The sequence below is a fragment of the Pongo abelii genome, chromosome 4, assembly GCF_028885655.2.
Source record: "Pongo abelii isolate AG06213 chromosome 4, NHGRI_mPonAbe1-v2.0_pri, whole genome shotgun sequence".
Classification (NCBI taxonomy): domain Eukaryota; kingdom Metazoa; phylum Chordata; class Mammalia; order Primates; family Hominidae; genus Pongo; species Pongo abelii.
The window spans coordinates 139,524,932-139,541,664 of NC_071989.2; the positions used below are offsets into that span (position 1 = coordinate 139,524,932).

The 16,733-nt window shown below is 43.0% G+C and overlaps 1 protein-coding gene across 1 annotated transcript; it reads right to left on the reverse strand.

Moving 5' to 3' along the window:
* Positions 1 to 8,549: 8,549 nt before the first annotated feature.
* On the reverse strand, positions 8,550 to 16,733 carry HINT1 (histidine triad nucleotide binding protein 1). Its single transcript, NM_001131229.1, is given in 3 exon segments — positions 8,550 to 11,098; positions 14,074 to 14,178; positions 16,575 to 16,733. Coding segments are annotated over 3 exon segments (381 nt in total). The 5' UTR covers positions 16,686 to 16,733; the 3' UTR covers positions 8,550 to 10,933.

Below are 16,733 nucleotides of genomic sequence, written 5' to 3' on the forward strand. Positions count from 1 at the left end.
CAAGGCTACAGTGAGCTATAATCCCACTGCACTACAGCCTGGGTGACAGAGGGAGACGTTGTCGCAAAAAAAAAAACCAACCCTATTTTGTTACTATTTGCCATGTGCTGTGAAAATCCAATTCCTTAATGTTAGTTGGGTTCTCCTTGCCTCCATCCCAAACCAGGCCAATTAACCAACCCCAAGCTCTCCACCTACCCTTTCCCTATTGCCTGCAATCACTCCTGCTAAGAATTTCTCCATCAGCTAATTTCTTGAAACTAATGAATGGCTCACAGATAAACTGGGAAAATAGGCAGGAATAAAGAGAAGCTATGCAGATAACTTCACAAACAAAAATAGAACCAGGGGCCAGGCATGGTGGCTCACACCTGTAATCCCAGCATTTTGGGAGGCCGAGGTGGGTGGATCACCTGAGATCAGGAGTTCGAGGCCAGCCTGACCAACATGGAGAAACCCCATCTCTACTAAAAATACAAAATTAGCTGGGCATGGTGGCACATGCCTGTAATCCCAGCTACTCAGGAGGTTGAGGCAAGAGAATCACTTGAACCTGGGAAGTGGAGGTTGCGGTGAGCCAATATTGCACCACTGCACTCCAGCATGGGCAACAAGAGCAAAACTCTGTCTCGAAACAAACAAACAAACAAACAAAAAACCAAAACATAGAACCAGAGAGCCAGTCTACTGGTATGCTGCTACCACTGCCACTGAACACAGGAACTGCAGTTTGCACTGTTGTCATCCTTGGTATTCAACATTGGATCCAAGGGTTGGCAACACAGACACTGCTGTGCTTGCCAACTCGATGCTGCTGCCACTGACACCAGAAAGAAATCTCCACTGTCCTTGTTTCTTTGTGTCATTAGTTTCAAATTCAAAATCCCAGATGAGTGCATCTGATCGGCAGAGCCTAGGTCAAGGGCCTACATCCTAGTTGGCAGAGGAGCTAGAATACTAGGTGTCTGTTCATTTCAGCTTCTCTTTTTGGAGGCAATGAATCCCTCAAATAGGAAGAGAGTTCAAAAGCTGGATGTTGATAATTACAAATGTCCATTAAACATATGCTTTGTGCAAATGCCACAGGATATAACATGTACACAGAGTTGTTTTTAGCAATATTTTTTTTTTTTTTGAGACGGGGTCTAGCTCTGTCACCAGGCTGGAGTCCAGTGGTGCCATCTCAGCTCGCTGCAACCTCTGCCTCCCGGGTTCAAGAGTTTCTCCTGCCTCAGCCGCCCGAGTAGCTGGGATTACAGGCACACGCCTCCACGCTCAGCTAATTTTTGTATTTTTAGTAGAGACAGGGTTTCACCATGTTGGCCAGGATGGTCTCGATCTCCTGACCTCGTGATCTTCCCACCTCGGCCTCCCAAAGTGCTGGGATTACAGGCGTGAGCCACCGTGCCCGGCCAGCAATACTATTTTTAATACATATAACACAGTGCCTGTCTTATAGTGAGCATTAAACAAATAGCAACTCTCATTAATGTTATCATAATACTTTCATAATTACTATCATAATACTATCATAATCATGGTCATCATTATTACAAAACGTCAACCTACAGGGATCAATGAAAAAGGATTAAATAAGGTAACAAAAGTCTCAGGTAAACTGTAGGGACCAATGACAAAGAGGACTAGATGGCCCCTCCGGATCCCATGGCACTATATAAGACCTTCCAGAAATTAAGTAGCACCCCAGGGACGGGAGGGGGAAGACTCCAAATTGACTAAAAGTAAGTATCTTTCACCATAATGGATCAGAGACTCAAAACAGAAAAGTTGTTACAGAAAAACAAAAAGAGATATATTTATTACACACTTGAATGGCAGGCTGATATTTGTAACCACTATACCAAGTTTTAGTTGTACTGTACTGGTCAAGCAAGATGCCTATTGGACCCTTTCAGGAAAGCTACAGAGGACTTGCCACATGCCCTGTCCCTTTCTATAAGTTTTTTTTTTTTCTTTTTTTTTTTTTTTGAAACGGAGCCTCCCTCTGTCGCCCAGGCTGAAGTGCAATGGCACAATCTCGGCTCACTGCAACCTCTGCCTCCTCGGTTCAAGCAATTCTCCCGCCTCAGCCTCCAAAGTAGCTGGGATTACAGGCACCCACCGTCATGCCTGGCTAATTTTTTTTGTTTTGTTTTGTTTTTGTAGAGACAGGGTTTCACATTGTTGGCCAGGCTGGTCTTAAACTCCTGACCGCAGGTGATCTGCCTGCCTCGGCCCTCCCAAAGTACTGGGATTACAGGCATGAGCCACCGCGCCCAGTCCCTTTCCATAAGCCTTTAAGAGGTCTGTACACACTGGCCACCATACCAGATTGCCTCACCGCAGTGAACACTGATCAGTCATTTGCAGGTTATCTGTAGCTTATGAGGTGATCTGGCCCCTGAGGTTTATGCCTCAGGAGCCCCTGTCCTCTCTTAGAAAGTATGAACTCAAGTCACACAAAGACACGGAAACAATTAGTCTTAATGGCAGGAGAGAAAGTAGCTGAGTCAACAGCATAATGGTGGTAGGGTAGACTCTTTAATGGCTCTATCTTCCTCCCATCCTAGTATGCACGCCCCTTTGCAATGTGACGTTTCTCCTTCTCACATGCAAACATGAGGTCTATTTCTCAAAACCTTTCAACCTAGGCTGGCCTTTTAACTTGCTGTGACCAACAAAATGTGGTGGAAGTGATGTTACGCAAGTTCTGAAGCCTAGGCCTCAAGAGATATTCCAGCATTTCTTTGACCTCTTGGATTGCTGCTCTGAGAATAGTAATCTGTGTAGAAGCTTAAGGTGAAAGACAACATGGAAAGAAACCAAACTGAGACAGAATAGGGACAGGGTTTGGCTTTAGCTCACCCCAAGAGCATTCTTTCATGATTCCCACTGATCACAAAATCCACACCACTACCTCACTGACACTATTTCCGCTAATAGTCATATACAGAAAATAGCCAGTCTATATTGTTCTTTTGTGCACTCCTAATGTTTAACCATGCCTTTTACTTAAAGAATTCCAGAAACTGATTTAGATCTAAAATCGAACAAAGGTTGCAGAGTGTTTCACCTGGGAAAGGAATGCTGAACAATAATTGATGTACAGCCTCCTTGCCTCTGGCCAGACTACCAGGTGGCCCATTACTCAATATAAGCATTGCAACCAGATATGGGAACCTGTATACCCTGCCCCTACGTGTTCTGCCCAGCCTAGCCTTCATACCCTACCCCTGATGTCAATTCCCGCACTTTGCCTGATAAAAAAAAAATTCCCTATAGGCTTTTTTCAGAGTCAGCTGGAGGATCCTTGCGCCTCTGTTGTCTCCCTTGTTTTTTTTCTTTTTTTTTTTTTTTTTTTTGAGATGGAGTTTCGCTCTTGTTGCCCAGGCAGGAGTGCAATGGCGCGATCTCGGCTCACCGCAACCTCCGCCTCCTGGGTTCAAGCAATTCTCCTGCCTCAGCCTCCTGAGTAGCTGGGAAGCTGGGATTACAGGCATGCGCCACCACGCCAGGGTAATTTTGTATTTTTAGCAGGGGGTTTCTCCATTTTGGTCAGGCTGGTCTTGAACTCCCGACCGCAGGTGATCCACCCGCCTCGGCCTCCTAAAGTGCTGGAATTACAGGCATGAGCCACCGCGCCCAGGCTTTCCCTTGTTTTTAAGCACAAGCCCAGAAAAAAAAGACTTGTCTGGGAAATCTGCTTGTCCCCCTGTTAATTTCCATTACATGGGGAGCCAAAGAGCCTGTGGTGTGTAACTAAACCATGCCAACTGTCCCAGCTAAATCCGTCCCCCTGCAACCCCCTAGCTGAATGTAGCTGCATGAGTGAGCCAAGGTGAAATAAGTAGAACTGCCCAAACGACCCACAAAATCATAAGGAATAATAAATTGTAATTAATTTAAACTAAGTTTGGGATTGTTTATTACTGTGTGACCTCAATGTAAGGAAACAAGAGACTGAGGGGCCCTAGAGAGAGGACTCCAGAGACCCCAGCTGACTGCAAGTACCAACCATGATACATCTGAGTGGGGTCATCTTGGACTTGCTAACCCTCAACAGAACACAGCGGCATGAATAAGATCAGGCAAAACAGCACAGAAACCACCCAGTTGGTCTATAGAATCTTGAGGAATAATAAATAGTGACTTCTCTCTGTCACTCCCATATTTTGTCCATTGGCAAATTGTGCCGGCTCTATTTTCAAAATACATGCTGAACAGGATCACTACTCATCGGCTCTAACACTACCTACTGGACCAAGCCATCATCTATAATGTGGGTTATAAAATGGTCTCCTAACAAGTCTTTTTGGAATGATTAAAACATCTTCTATCTTGATTGTGGTCAAATTCATCAAGCTGTACACTTTTTATGGGTAGATTTTATTGTATTAATAACTAATGCTTCAAAAGTCCTGACTTTTAAAAAAGTAACATGAAGCCACTCAAGCTTTCAGGTCATTTTCAAAGCACAATAAATCTGTGTTAAACCAACTGTGTATTTTTTAGGACAAGTGCAAAATAACCTTTGGTATGAAATAAAGGGGCAAAATCAGCTATAGAAACATCAAATTTTACTCTAAATAAGCAAATGCATGTACAAGTCACACTCTTTCTGAGAAGCTTATAGAACATAATTATAATAAACATAGGGAGAAAACTTAATAAGCTGTTATAGGCAGAAATCTCTTTATTAAATGATCCTGTATATCATAGGAAGCAATTCAAGGAGCAGCTACTATCATCAGCCAGTGCTCTCAGTTTGCTTTACGGTTGAATGAGAAGGCCAATATGCAGACTTTGAATAACCTGTTGACATATTTGCAATACATATTTGAAAGAGAAGGACTTAACCAACTCTTGTTCTTTTTAACTAAAATCTGTGCCATAAGAAAAGAGCTTTTGACCAGGCATGGTGGTTCACGCCTGTAATCCCAGCACTTTGGAAGGCTGAGAGGGGGGATCACTTGAGTCCGGTAGTTGGAGACCAGCCTGAGCAACAAAGCAAAATCCCACCTCCATAAAAAATAGAAAAACAGCCAGGTGAAGCTACTCAGGAGGCTGAGGTAGGAGGATCACTTGAGCCCGGGAGGTTGAGGCTGCAGTGAAATGTCATTGTGCCATTGCACTCCAGCCTGAGTAAGAGTGAGCCCGTGTCTCAAAAAAAAAATGAAAAATAGTGAGGACTGCTTTTGAAAATTTACTTATTATTTTGTAAGCCATAATGTAAATAGACAAAAAAATGTAATCAGTATGATAAAGCACCAGAAATGAGTGCAGCAAAGAAGGAGCTTTGCTTGGAATTACAGTTGCACCCACTATTCACAGAAAATAGGGGATGGTCAACAAAATGCCTCCTGGTCTTGACTCAGTGTTGGAGAAATGAGTGAATATAGCCAAATTGCAACTACCTAATCAGTCTTTTCAGCACCTTGGCAAGGTCTAAGAATGCCTGGCTGCTTTTCCACAGTCATGAACACTGGCTATCAGTGATGGGGGATATACTGTGACCTACCTGTCAGTATCGACTCTAGATTTATTCCTTTCTAGTTTAATTCTGGGCAGCAAGATACCCAACCTGTCTTATATCTTGGGGTGACCAATAATACATAAGCAGAAGGTCTTGAAGGACCTCCGTAAAAGCTCTTTTTTAAAGGGCCATAATGCTGGCATGACTTTTTGCCATTTTGCTTCCCTCTCTTTTTGATGGGGGAATCTGAAAGCTGGAGCTGCATCAATCCATGCATCATGAAGTGACCTTGAGGATATAAAGGATGGTAGAGAAGAGAGGAGCCTGAATTTTTGCTGATATCAAGAAGGTGACAAAAGAGCCCTGGATTGCCACCTTAGGGGGTTCTATAACTTGAAAGAAGAAAATAAGCCTTTATTATCCCATTTAAATCTGTTTTTTTGTTTTTGTTTTTGTTTTTGTTTTTTGTATTGTGTAGGCTAATTCTAACCTACATAAATGAAAAATACGCTTTTTTTTTTTTTTTTTTTTTTTTTTTTGGTAGACAGGGTCTCGCCTGCCATGCAGGTTGGAGTGCAGTGGTATGATCTTGGCTCAGTGCAACCTCTGCCTCCCAGGTTAAAGCAATCCTCCCACCTCAGTCTCCCAGAACCTCAGCCTCCCAAGCAGCTGGAACTACAGGTGCACGCCACCATACCAGCTAATTTTTTTTTTTCTATTTTTTGTAGAGACGAGGTTTCATCATGTTGCCCAGGCTGGTCTTGAACTCCTGGGCTCAACTGATCCTCCCACCTTGGTCTCCCAAAGTGTTGAGGTTACAGGCGTGAGCCACCACAACTGGCAAGAATACACATATTAAATAAAGATTAAAGATCACTCTGATTTTCTCAGTGGCTTACTCAAGGAAATTATTTCAATGATAAACTAAGTTCCTCAAATGACCTGAACGTATCACTTCAGTTCTAAAATATAACATTTAATATTAAACATAAGAGTCATTTCTCACATAGCCTCCTCAGATCAGTTCAATCAAGATGTGGTATTGGCTGGGGGCATGGCCCACACCTGTAATCCCAGCACTTTGGGAGGCCGAGGTGAGCAGATCACCTGAGGTCAGGAGTTTGAGACTAGCCTGGCCAACATGGTGAAACCCTGTCTCTACTAAAAATGAAAAAAAAAAAAAAATTAGCTGGGAGTGGTGGTGCACACCTGTAACCTCAGCTACTTGGGAAGCTGAGCCACAAGAATCACCTGAACCTGGGAGGCAGAGGTTGCAGTGAGCCAAAATCACATCACTGCACTCCAGCCTGGGCAAGAGAGTGAGACTCTGGCTCAAAAAAAAAAAAATGTGGTGCTATGGTCCCCACAGGAACTGGCTTACACTCTACTTAAAAGCCCAATTGTTATCTCCAAGTTCTAACCCCTCTTTACCCTGGCAATCTCAACCTCTGAGCTATTTCTAAGAGCAGAACAATCAAATAGGCTGCTATGATTGTTAAAATCCCAAGCCACCTTATATAAAAAAGTTTCATCACTCCTGAATCATAGGTCTTATATTAATTACAATAAATACTCCTAAGTATTATTACCCAAACCATGAAATCTCAGTGGCTTAACAAAATTCAGTGTGGGTCAGGAGTGTGGCAAATACTCCCCCATGCAGTCATTTGGAGACTTAAGCTCATTCCATCAAACATCTCAATCTCCTCTGTTGAATCCTTTCTGCATCTTGTCAACTAAAGAAAAGAAAAAGCAAAGGAGTGCATGGGAGATATTTCAGGGTCTTGGAAATGACATACATCAGTTCCTCACACATTTCATTAACCAGACAATAGGTATATGGCCCCACACAGCTGAAAGGATGCAGGGAAATGCAGTCTAGCTGTATGCTAAAAAAGAAAAAAAAAATTAAGACAACAAGGTATTTTGGTTAACATTGCTGTTACAAATTACCCCAAAACTTGGTGACTTTATTATCACCCCATTTCTGTGGATCAGGAATTTGGGAGATTAGACAGGTGCTTGTACTGTGGGGTCCTTCTCATGAGGTTGCAGTCAGATGCTAATCAGGACTGCAGTCATCTTGAAGGCTCAACTAGGGCTGGGGAGGGTCTGCTTCCAAGATGGTTTATTTGCGTAGCTGACATATTGCTGGCTGTTGGCAGGCCGAGTTCCTCTCAACATAACACGTTTCCAGTGGGCTGCTTGAGTGTCCCTGGCCATAGCAGCTGGCTTTCCCAAGTATCTTAGTCTGTTCTGGCTGCTAGAAAAGAATACCATAGCAGCCTGGGCAACATGGTGAAACCCCATCTCTACAAAAAATACAAAAATTACCCAGTGTGATGGTATGAACCTGTAGTTCCAGCTACTCAGGAAGAGAGGTGGGAGGCTCACCTGAACCCAGGGAGGTCGCGGCTGCAGGGAGCCACGATCATGGCACTGCACTCCAGCCTGGGTAACAGAGTAAGAAAAAGCCTGTTTCGGGGAAAAAAAAAATACTATAGACTTGGGTGGCTCATAAACAACAGCAATTTATTTCTCACAGTTCTAGAGGATGGGAAGTCTAAGATCAAGGCACTAGCAGATTCAGTGTCTGGTGAGCCCACTTCCTGGTTTGTAAGGACTTTATTCTCATTGGGTTCCCACATGGTGAAAGGGGCAGGAGCTCTCCAAAGTCTCTTTCACAAAGGCACTCATCCCACTTATAAAAGCTCTGGTCTCATCATTTAATCACCTACCAAAGACCCCACCTCCTAATACCATCACATTGGAGGTTAGAATTTCAACATACAAATTTTGGGAAACATAAATGTTCAGTCAATAGCAGTGAGCAATCCAAGAGACCACAGTCTAAGTCATAATGCCTTCTGTGATGCAGCCTCAGAAATCATACTATCATTTGTACCATACTGTTTATTATGAATCAGATTCAGTGAGAAACACAAGGGTGCAAATACCAAAAGTGAGGATCCTTGTGGGCTATCCTGGAGACTGGCTACTATATGAGGTTTGGTGAATATATGCCACAAGACAGTTTTGGGCAGAGGTCACAGACAGAACCAGCAAGACAACTTGGTGGTTGTCTACCTGATTTATTAACATCAGCTTAACTAAATCAGTGGTAAAGACAATATGCATGATAAAAGCCCAGCCAACCCTCTTATACGTAATACAAATGCATCTCATTACTTCATTCTTTACTGTGGCACAAATCCCTCCAAAACTCCTCCCTACACCTTCCCTCAACATAAAATATAAAGTCATAAAAGTACTAGGAAAGGCCGGGCGCAGTGGCTCACGCCTGTAATCCCAACATTTTCGGGGGCCGAAGCGGGTGGATCACCTGAGGTCGCGAGTTCGAAACCAGCCTGATGAACAAGGAGAAACCCCGTCTCTACTAAAAATACAAAATTAGCCGGGCGTGGTGGCACATGCCTGTAATCCCAGCTACTCAGGAGGCTGAGGCAGGAGAAATGCTTGAACCTGGGAGGCAGAGGTTGCAGTGAGTTGAGACTGCACCATTGCACTCCAGCCTGGGCAACAAGAGCGAGACTCAGTCTCAAAAAAAAAGTACTAGGAAAAAAAAGAATAATATTTTAAAATCCTCTTAGGGTGGGAAAGGCTTATGAAATAAATTTAAGATGGATGTATTAACTATATAAACATTTTAAACACCATAAACAAAGTAAGGGGACAAATGACAAATTGGGAAAAAATTATGTGTTGCACATAAAGAGCCAATTTCCCTCGTCTCCCCACCTCCAAAAAAAAAAAAAAAACTATTTTAAAAAATCACTAACAGGAAATAAAATTTTAAGAAAAACAACTTTCAATTAAATGTGTCAAAATCCTACAACAATCTTTTTAGAGATTAAAAATGGAAGGCTGGTCACAGTGGCTCACACCTGTAATTCTGACACTTTGGGAGGCCAAGGTGGGTGCATCACCTGAGGTCAGGAGTTCGAGACCAGCCTGGCCAACATGGTGAAACCCCATCCCTGCTAAAAATACAAAAATTAGCTAGGCATGGTGGTGTGCGCCTGTAGTCCCAGCTACTTGGGAGGCCGAGGCAGGAGAATTGCTTGAACCTGGGAGGCGGAAATTGCAGTGAGCCAAGATCATGCCACTGTACTCCAGCTTGGATGACAGGATGACTCTGTCTCACAAAAAAAAAAAAAAAAAGGAAAAAACCTGTAAGTATGAAGAGAATGGGAGAAGAAACAAAAAAAAATTATTAAATTTTGGAAGCTGGAAAGTGCCCACACAAAGAAAAGCAAAAAAGCAAAGCTATTAACCTTGTATTAAATAGAACCTTAGAGGCCGGGAGTGGTGGCTCACACCTGTTAATCTCAGCACTTTGGGAGGCCAAGGTGGGCAGATCACCTGAGCTCAGGAGTTCGAGACCAGCCTGGCCAACATAGTGAAACCCCATCTCTACCAAAAATACAAAAATTAGCCAGGCATGGTGGCACACACCAGTAATCCCAGCTACTCGGGAGGCTGGGTGAGGCAGAATCACTTGAACCCAGGAGGTGGAGGTTGCATTGAGCTGAGATCACACCACTGCACTGCAGCCTGGGCGAAACAGCAAGACTCCGTCTCAAAAAAAAAAAAAAAAAAAATTAAAAAAAACAGAACCTTAGAAAGGCCAGGGTACATGGTGAGACTAAAAACAAAAGGTTGGTTGTCAGTCTACATGAAAACTCAGACCCTGACAAGTTCCCTTTCCTACTCTATATGACGTAGCCAGATTTGTGCACAACTTAAATATGTTTATTAATGTGAGCATACACATTTAGAACAGTGGGGTTTCAATTGGAAAAATGAATTATAGGTAAAATGTTTTCAAGTCTTTATAATAAATATTCAGATGGAGTTTAAATAGCAAGGAAATACCAATGTATGGCTTCACATGGTCATCAAAGATTATGTCACAAACCTACTTTCATCCCTTCCAAATTACGCCCAGAGTCCAGGGGCAATGTGGGCAGAACATAAAGCACTGTTTCTAAACCCAAAATGGTCAATTTCCAATGTTCTTAGAAAATGTGAGAATTAGTTTAAAAATCTAAGTTGGACCTATTTTAGCCTGGAAAGATATTTCAAAGTTAAAGCTAAATTTATAAACTCTCATTATTTGTCTTCAAAGACTAGTAACACCATTAAAACAATGCAATGTTCATATGTTGAGTCCTCCTTGGGAAGAAAAAGCAAGAAACGTCCAAAATTATAAACCCACCTTCACATATTCCAACAAATATATTTTTAAAATAACAAATCAAATGCAACATTCAGCGAGACTATAAGCCATGCAACAATGTCTTTTATTATGTATGCGGCTTTAAAATTATTTCTTGAATCTCTCCATACACAGGCAAAAATAAGTGTGTTACTTAACATACTGGAACTTGCCTAACTTAATCATTGCCTAGAGAAGAGAAAATTATCCCCAAAACGTGCTTAACCAGGAGGCCAATGCATCTGCCGACCTCCAAGAACATGGAGATGAACATGATAGACAGACTGTCCACCATCTGAACCTTCATTCACTACCATTCGATAACCCTTATTCAGGCCCAGATCAGCAGCACATTTCTTGCCAACAATCATTAAGTGTCCAAGAAGCTGGAAAAGGAAAAAAAAAGTTTCTTAGGCACAGGCAATTTATTACTTCTTGCCATTAAATAACAAACTGTCAAGCTGAAATATCAAATCTTAAAACTCTCATTGAAATACACCCCTTTGAGCAAATATTTGGAAACTCTTAATCCCAACAGAGCATAATCTATAACTGGAGACCCATTAAGCTTAGGTATTTATCATTACTAATTTCAAGAAACAAATTAGAAATAAAATCTGCTGTTCAATTAAACTTTTTTTTTTTTTTTAAGAGATGGGGTCTTGCTCTGTCACTCACGCTGGAGTGCAGTGGCACGATCTCAGCTCACTGCAGCCTGGACCTCCCAGGTTGAAGTGATCCTCCTGCCTCACCCACCCAAGGAGCTGGGACTATAGGCACATGCCACCACACCCGGCTAATTTTTGTATTTTTTTGTTGAGATGGGGCTTCTTCAATGTTGCCTAGGCTGCTCTTGAACTCCTGCGCTCGGGCAATCTGCCCACCTTAACCTCCAAAGTGCTGGGAATACAGGCACAAGGCACTATGCCCAACCAAAAAAAAAATTTAATTATATTCCAAGTGGTGTTTAAGTTTTCTTAATAAAGCAAGACATCTTGCTTTCTTTATGACTTCCTTATGACCATTATGGATTTTCCTGTGAACACTGCCAGATCTATTGCATTGTCTGGGGACTTGTAGGATCCTGTGGCAAATACCTAGTCTCACTCTGTGTCATCCTGTTTGTTTTTTGGTTCTATCTACAGTCAATTTGTCTCTATTTACACATGGAGTCCACTTGTGTGTTGCCAGCTTTCTTCCCTAATAAAAGTTAAAGGGGAGAAGGTTGGCAGGAGAAAAGAACTTTAACTCCCATTTCACTGCTTATGCTTTCCCATTGTGAGAGAAAAAAGTTGGGAGGGTTAACTTCAACATTCTAAAAAGCTCTCAGGAAAGGGAACTCCTTTAATTCCTTTGGCAAGAAAAGAGGGAAGGGAGAGAATCTTACGTTTCTATTCCCATTACCTTAGTAAGCCCCAGGACAGTGGACTCTGCTTACCTTACTCATGCAGTAAGGTCCACTGTACAGATGGACAACGGACAGAAAGTGTAAGTTGGGGAAATTATGATTTTTCAACTTTACAATGGTGTGGAAGCAATATGCATTCAGGAGAAACCATACTTCAAATTTTGATCCTTTTCCAGACTGGTGATATGCAGTAAAATACTCTTACATGAGATATTCAACACTCTGTTACAGAATAGGCTCTGTATTAGGTGATTTTGCCCAACTGTAGGTTAATGTTAAGTGTTCTGAGCAAGCTTAAATTAGACTAGCCTAGGCTGTAATGTTCAGTAAGTTAGGTGTATTACATGCATTTTCAACAGACATACAATATTTTCAACTTATGATGGGTTTATCAGCATGTAACCCCATCTTAAGTTGATGAGCATCTATATAAAATCTTGTACAGCAGATACCTATACTGGTCACAACATTTAATTATGAATTAGCACAGTTTTAAAGCTGGTTCAGTAAACGTTTCCTGGCAAACAACTGTCTTCTAAGTAAAAGAGATGACCTTAAAACACTAATTTAGAATGTTAACTGAGTAAAAATTAACATTTTATTATCCTTACAGAAAAGAGCTGCATTTGAGTAAGAAGCTCTGACCTTAAAATGCCATGACTGTCTAATTATACTAAATGTTAAAAATTTGTATTCTGGGGCTGGGCATGGTGGCTTACACCTGTAATCCCAGCACTTTGGGAGGCTGAGGTGGGCGGATCACCTGAGGTTGGGAGTTCGAGACTAACCTGACCAATATGGAGAAACCCCATCTCTACTAAAAATACAAATAAGCCAGGTGTGGTGGCACATGCCTGTAATCCCAGCTACTCAGGAGGCTGAGGCAGGGGAATCACTTGTACCTTGGAGGCAGAGGTTGCGGTGAGCCAAGATCGTGCCATTGCACTCTAGCCTGGGCAACAAGAACAAAACTCCGTCTCAAAAAAAAAAAAAAAGAAAAAAATGTATTCTGAGGTTTTAATGTTACTGCATATAAGATGGTATTTTACCATTAAGTACTCGCTCTAATCTTTGAACTCTGTGATTTGTACAAATATATTGAATTAAAAATTAATGCCCTGAAGTTTCTAAGTTTCAGAAATAATGTCTCACTTTACAAAGGTATCCCCAAGTAAATACAACTGACCCTTGCACAATATGGGTTTGACCCGTGCAGGTCTACTCATATGCAAATTTTCTTCTGCCTCTGCCACCCCTGAGACAGCTACAGCTAGACCAACCCGTCGTCTTCTTCAGCCTCCTTAACATGAAGATGACAGGGATGAAGACCTTTATGATTCACTCCACTTAATGAATAGTAAATATATTTTCTCTTCCTTATGATTTTCTTAACCTTTTTTCTAGCTTACTTTAAGAATATAATAGGCCAGGAACGGTGGCTCACGCCTGTAATCCCAGCACTTTGGGAGGCTGAGGAGGGCGGATCACGAGGTCAGGAGATCGAGACTATCCTAACACGGTGAAACCCATCTCTACTAAAAATACAAAAAATTAGCCGGGCGTGGTGGCAGGTGCCTGTAGTCCCAGCTACTTGGGAGGCTGAGGCAGGAGAATGGTGTGAACCATTGCAAGGCGGAGCTTGCAATGAGCGGAGATCATGCCACTGCACTCCAGCCTGGGCGACAGAACGAGACTCTGTCTCAAAAAAAAAAAAAAGATAATAGCAAGTGTTGATAAGGATATGGAGAAGATGGAACGCTCATTCATTGCTGGTGGGATACAAAATGATGCAGTAACTTTGGAAAACAGCTGGGCAATGGAAGTCCTAATGGTTTTTCTGGTTTTTCCTTAGTAACGACCTTAGGAAGATGAAAATGTGACAGCACTTTAAGGACAAAATTAATCTCACAATTTAAAAAGCAAGAAAATAAATCATGTTAGAAATGTACTTACACTTTCATCATCATCTTCTGCCACAGAAATCTGGGATATATGTTTCTTGGGTATCACCAGAAAATGTGTTGGTGCTTGAGGGGAAATGTCATGGAAAGCAAGGCACTAGGGAAAAGGGAAAGAAATAAATAAATCAAACTTTTAGTATATTGGTAGGATAAAACTTATTTCAACAAGTATTTACTGAGCAGTAACTACATGGGGGGCACTAGATGCTACGAAAACAGAAGTGTACACATTACGAATGGTGCCATGGTCCTTCCCATGGAAGTCTTTTTTTTTCTTTTTGAGATGGAGTCTCACTCTGTCACCCAGGCTGGAGTGCAATGGATGATCTCAGCTCACTGCAACCTCCGCCTCCTGGGTTCAAGCGATTCTCCTGCCTCAGCTCCCAAGTAGCTGGGATTACAGGCACATGCCATCATGCCCAGCTAATTTTTGTGTTTTTGTAGAGACGGGGTTTCACCATGTTTTCCAGGCTGGTCTCAAACTCCTGACCTCAGGTGATCCACCCGCCTCGGCCTCCCAAAGTGCTGGGATTACAGGCGTGAGCCACTGCACTCGGACTCAATGGAAGTCTTACGGGAAGACCAACTTTAAATAAAGGTATAATCACCAAAGGTCACACATGTTACAAAGGAAAAATACGAATGATTATTACAGGAAAAGCCTGATTTAGATTAAGTGTTTAGGGACAACAACTCTGAGGCAGTGACATTTAAACTGGGAGCCAATGAATGCATAGAAATTGGCCATGCTAATCCTTGTCTGCCTCTCCAGATCTCCTGCAGCTCTTCACATGGAACTGACCTTCTGAGCTCTCTGCCCTCAGAGCTTTTTCAATGATCCTCTCCCCCTCCAAACCCCAACTTCCGTCTAACTTAAACTGCTAGACATTCCTCCATTCCATTCCCAGCACATACATGATTTCTGGGAGAAAAAAGAAAAAACAGAAAAAAACCTCTGATTCCCCTCCCCGTCCCATTACTCCCAGGTCAGAGTCCTAGTTGTGCAATTTCCTGTTTTTTTTTTTTTTCTTTATGATAGCAATGAGTTTTGTAACTACATATTTGTCTGATACTTGATTAATATCTATTCTCACTTTACTCAACTATTTAAGAAATATACCTATCCTTTTGTGTAAAGCTGAAGAGTCTATATATGATACACATTCTTCAGCATTTAGACTAATTATTTAAAACAGTGTCTGTAAATACACATACGACATGAATATTTTCGTATCTCTTGCTCACTGCTGAAGTGAAAGCTGTTTTAATAAAACCCATCCACACTTATTTGTCTCAGGAGTAATTCTACTGGGTACTCCCTACAAAATGCTGATTCATTTAGAATGCTTCCTGCTGTTATACAGTTGGACTTCGGTGGTTCAAATGTAAATTTTTCAACAACCACTTCTCAAAGGCAACTGCAAACTTTAAAAAGAAATATTTTTTCTAAAACCAAAGAATTTCCCCTGAGTAGAGACAAAGTATTTTTTTAAAAATTCACCTAGAGGAACCTAATTAAATCTTTGATAACGTTTTGAATCTAACTAAATGACACTAGTAGAATAAATGTTTTTCTTATATTTTATATTTCCTAAATTTAACAAAACTGTTTACAATATTTGTTCTAAATCAGCCAATCTGCCCAGCTTTATCTGAGATCCAATCCCAAAAATACAACTGTCCACTAAATAATTTACACAAGATATCTCAAAGTCACATCAACTGGGATTTCACCTACAAGAAGTCAACAAAAACTACAGTCTTAGTCTCTTGGCATAAAATTACTTCCTGTTGAATACAAAAAGAATCATTCAGCTGTTTGTAAGTCCAAAATGTTCAGCGGGAGAGGTCAAAGGAAAGCAAATCTCAGACGCGGGCCCACTTCTTATCTCAGGAGATCGCCTCGCTAGCCCAGGGTAGGCCTTGGGGTGGAGAGAGGGATAGGAGTAGGGGTAGGGGTGACGGTGGCAAGCCGCACCCCGCGGAGGAAGCCGGCAGGCCCAGCCGGTCCGCGCACCTCCCAGCGCCCCTGGGGCCCTCGAGCACAATGCCTTGCTGAGCAGCGCCCAGGAACGCCGGGCCCTGGCAGGCCGGCTGTGCGCGGGAGATCGCGGAGATTGGGCCTGAGTCAGGGAGCGATCGGGTTTCTCTGTCAGGCAGAGCGCTGGCGAGATTTCGAGATTCCTGATACAGGCAAGGTCCGAGGCAGCCGGGGAGCCGGCGGGCTTCCACGCGGGGGCCCCAGGGCGCCCGGCGGCCTGGCCCGCGCCCGGGGCAGATAACAAGTAACCGGAGCGCCGGCACGCGCCGGCAGGCCGCCTCGGCGTGCCCGGGCCCTGTCCGCTGGCTGGGGGCCCGCTGGGCCAGGGCGGCCAGGTCCCTTCCCGTCGCCGATGCACTCGCGACCCCTCCTCTCCCTCCGCGAGAAACCCGAGGATCCGCGGACGATACCCCCCCCCTTACCAGGCGAGCGAGGTGGTGCCCAGTACCTACCCGGTCATCCTCGAAAATGATTTTGGCTGGTATTTCCTTGCGGATGATCTTCCCGAAGATCGTGTCGCCACCAGGCCGAGCGACCTGAGCCTTGGCAATCTCATCTGCCATCTCGGCCTCTCTCCCGCGCGGCGGCCAGCGGAGAGGCTCGGGAGGAGT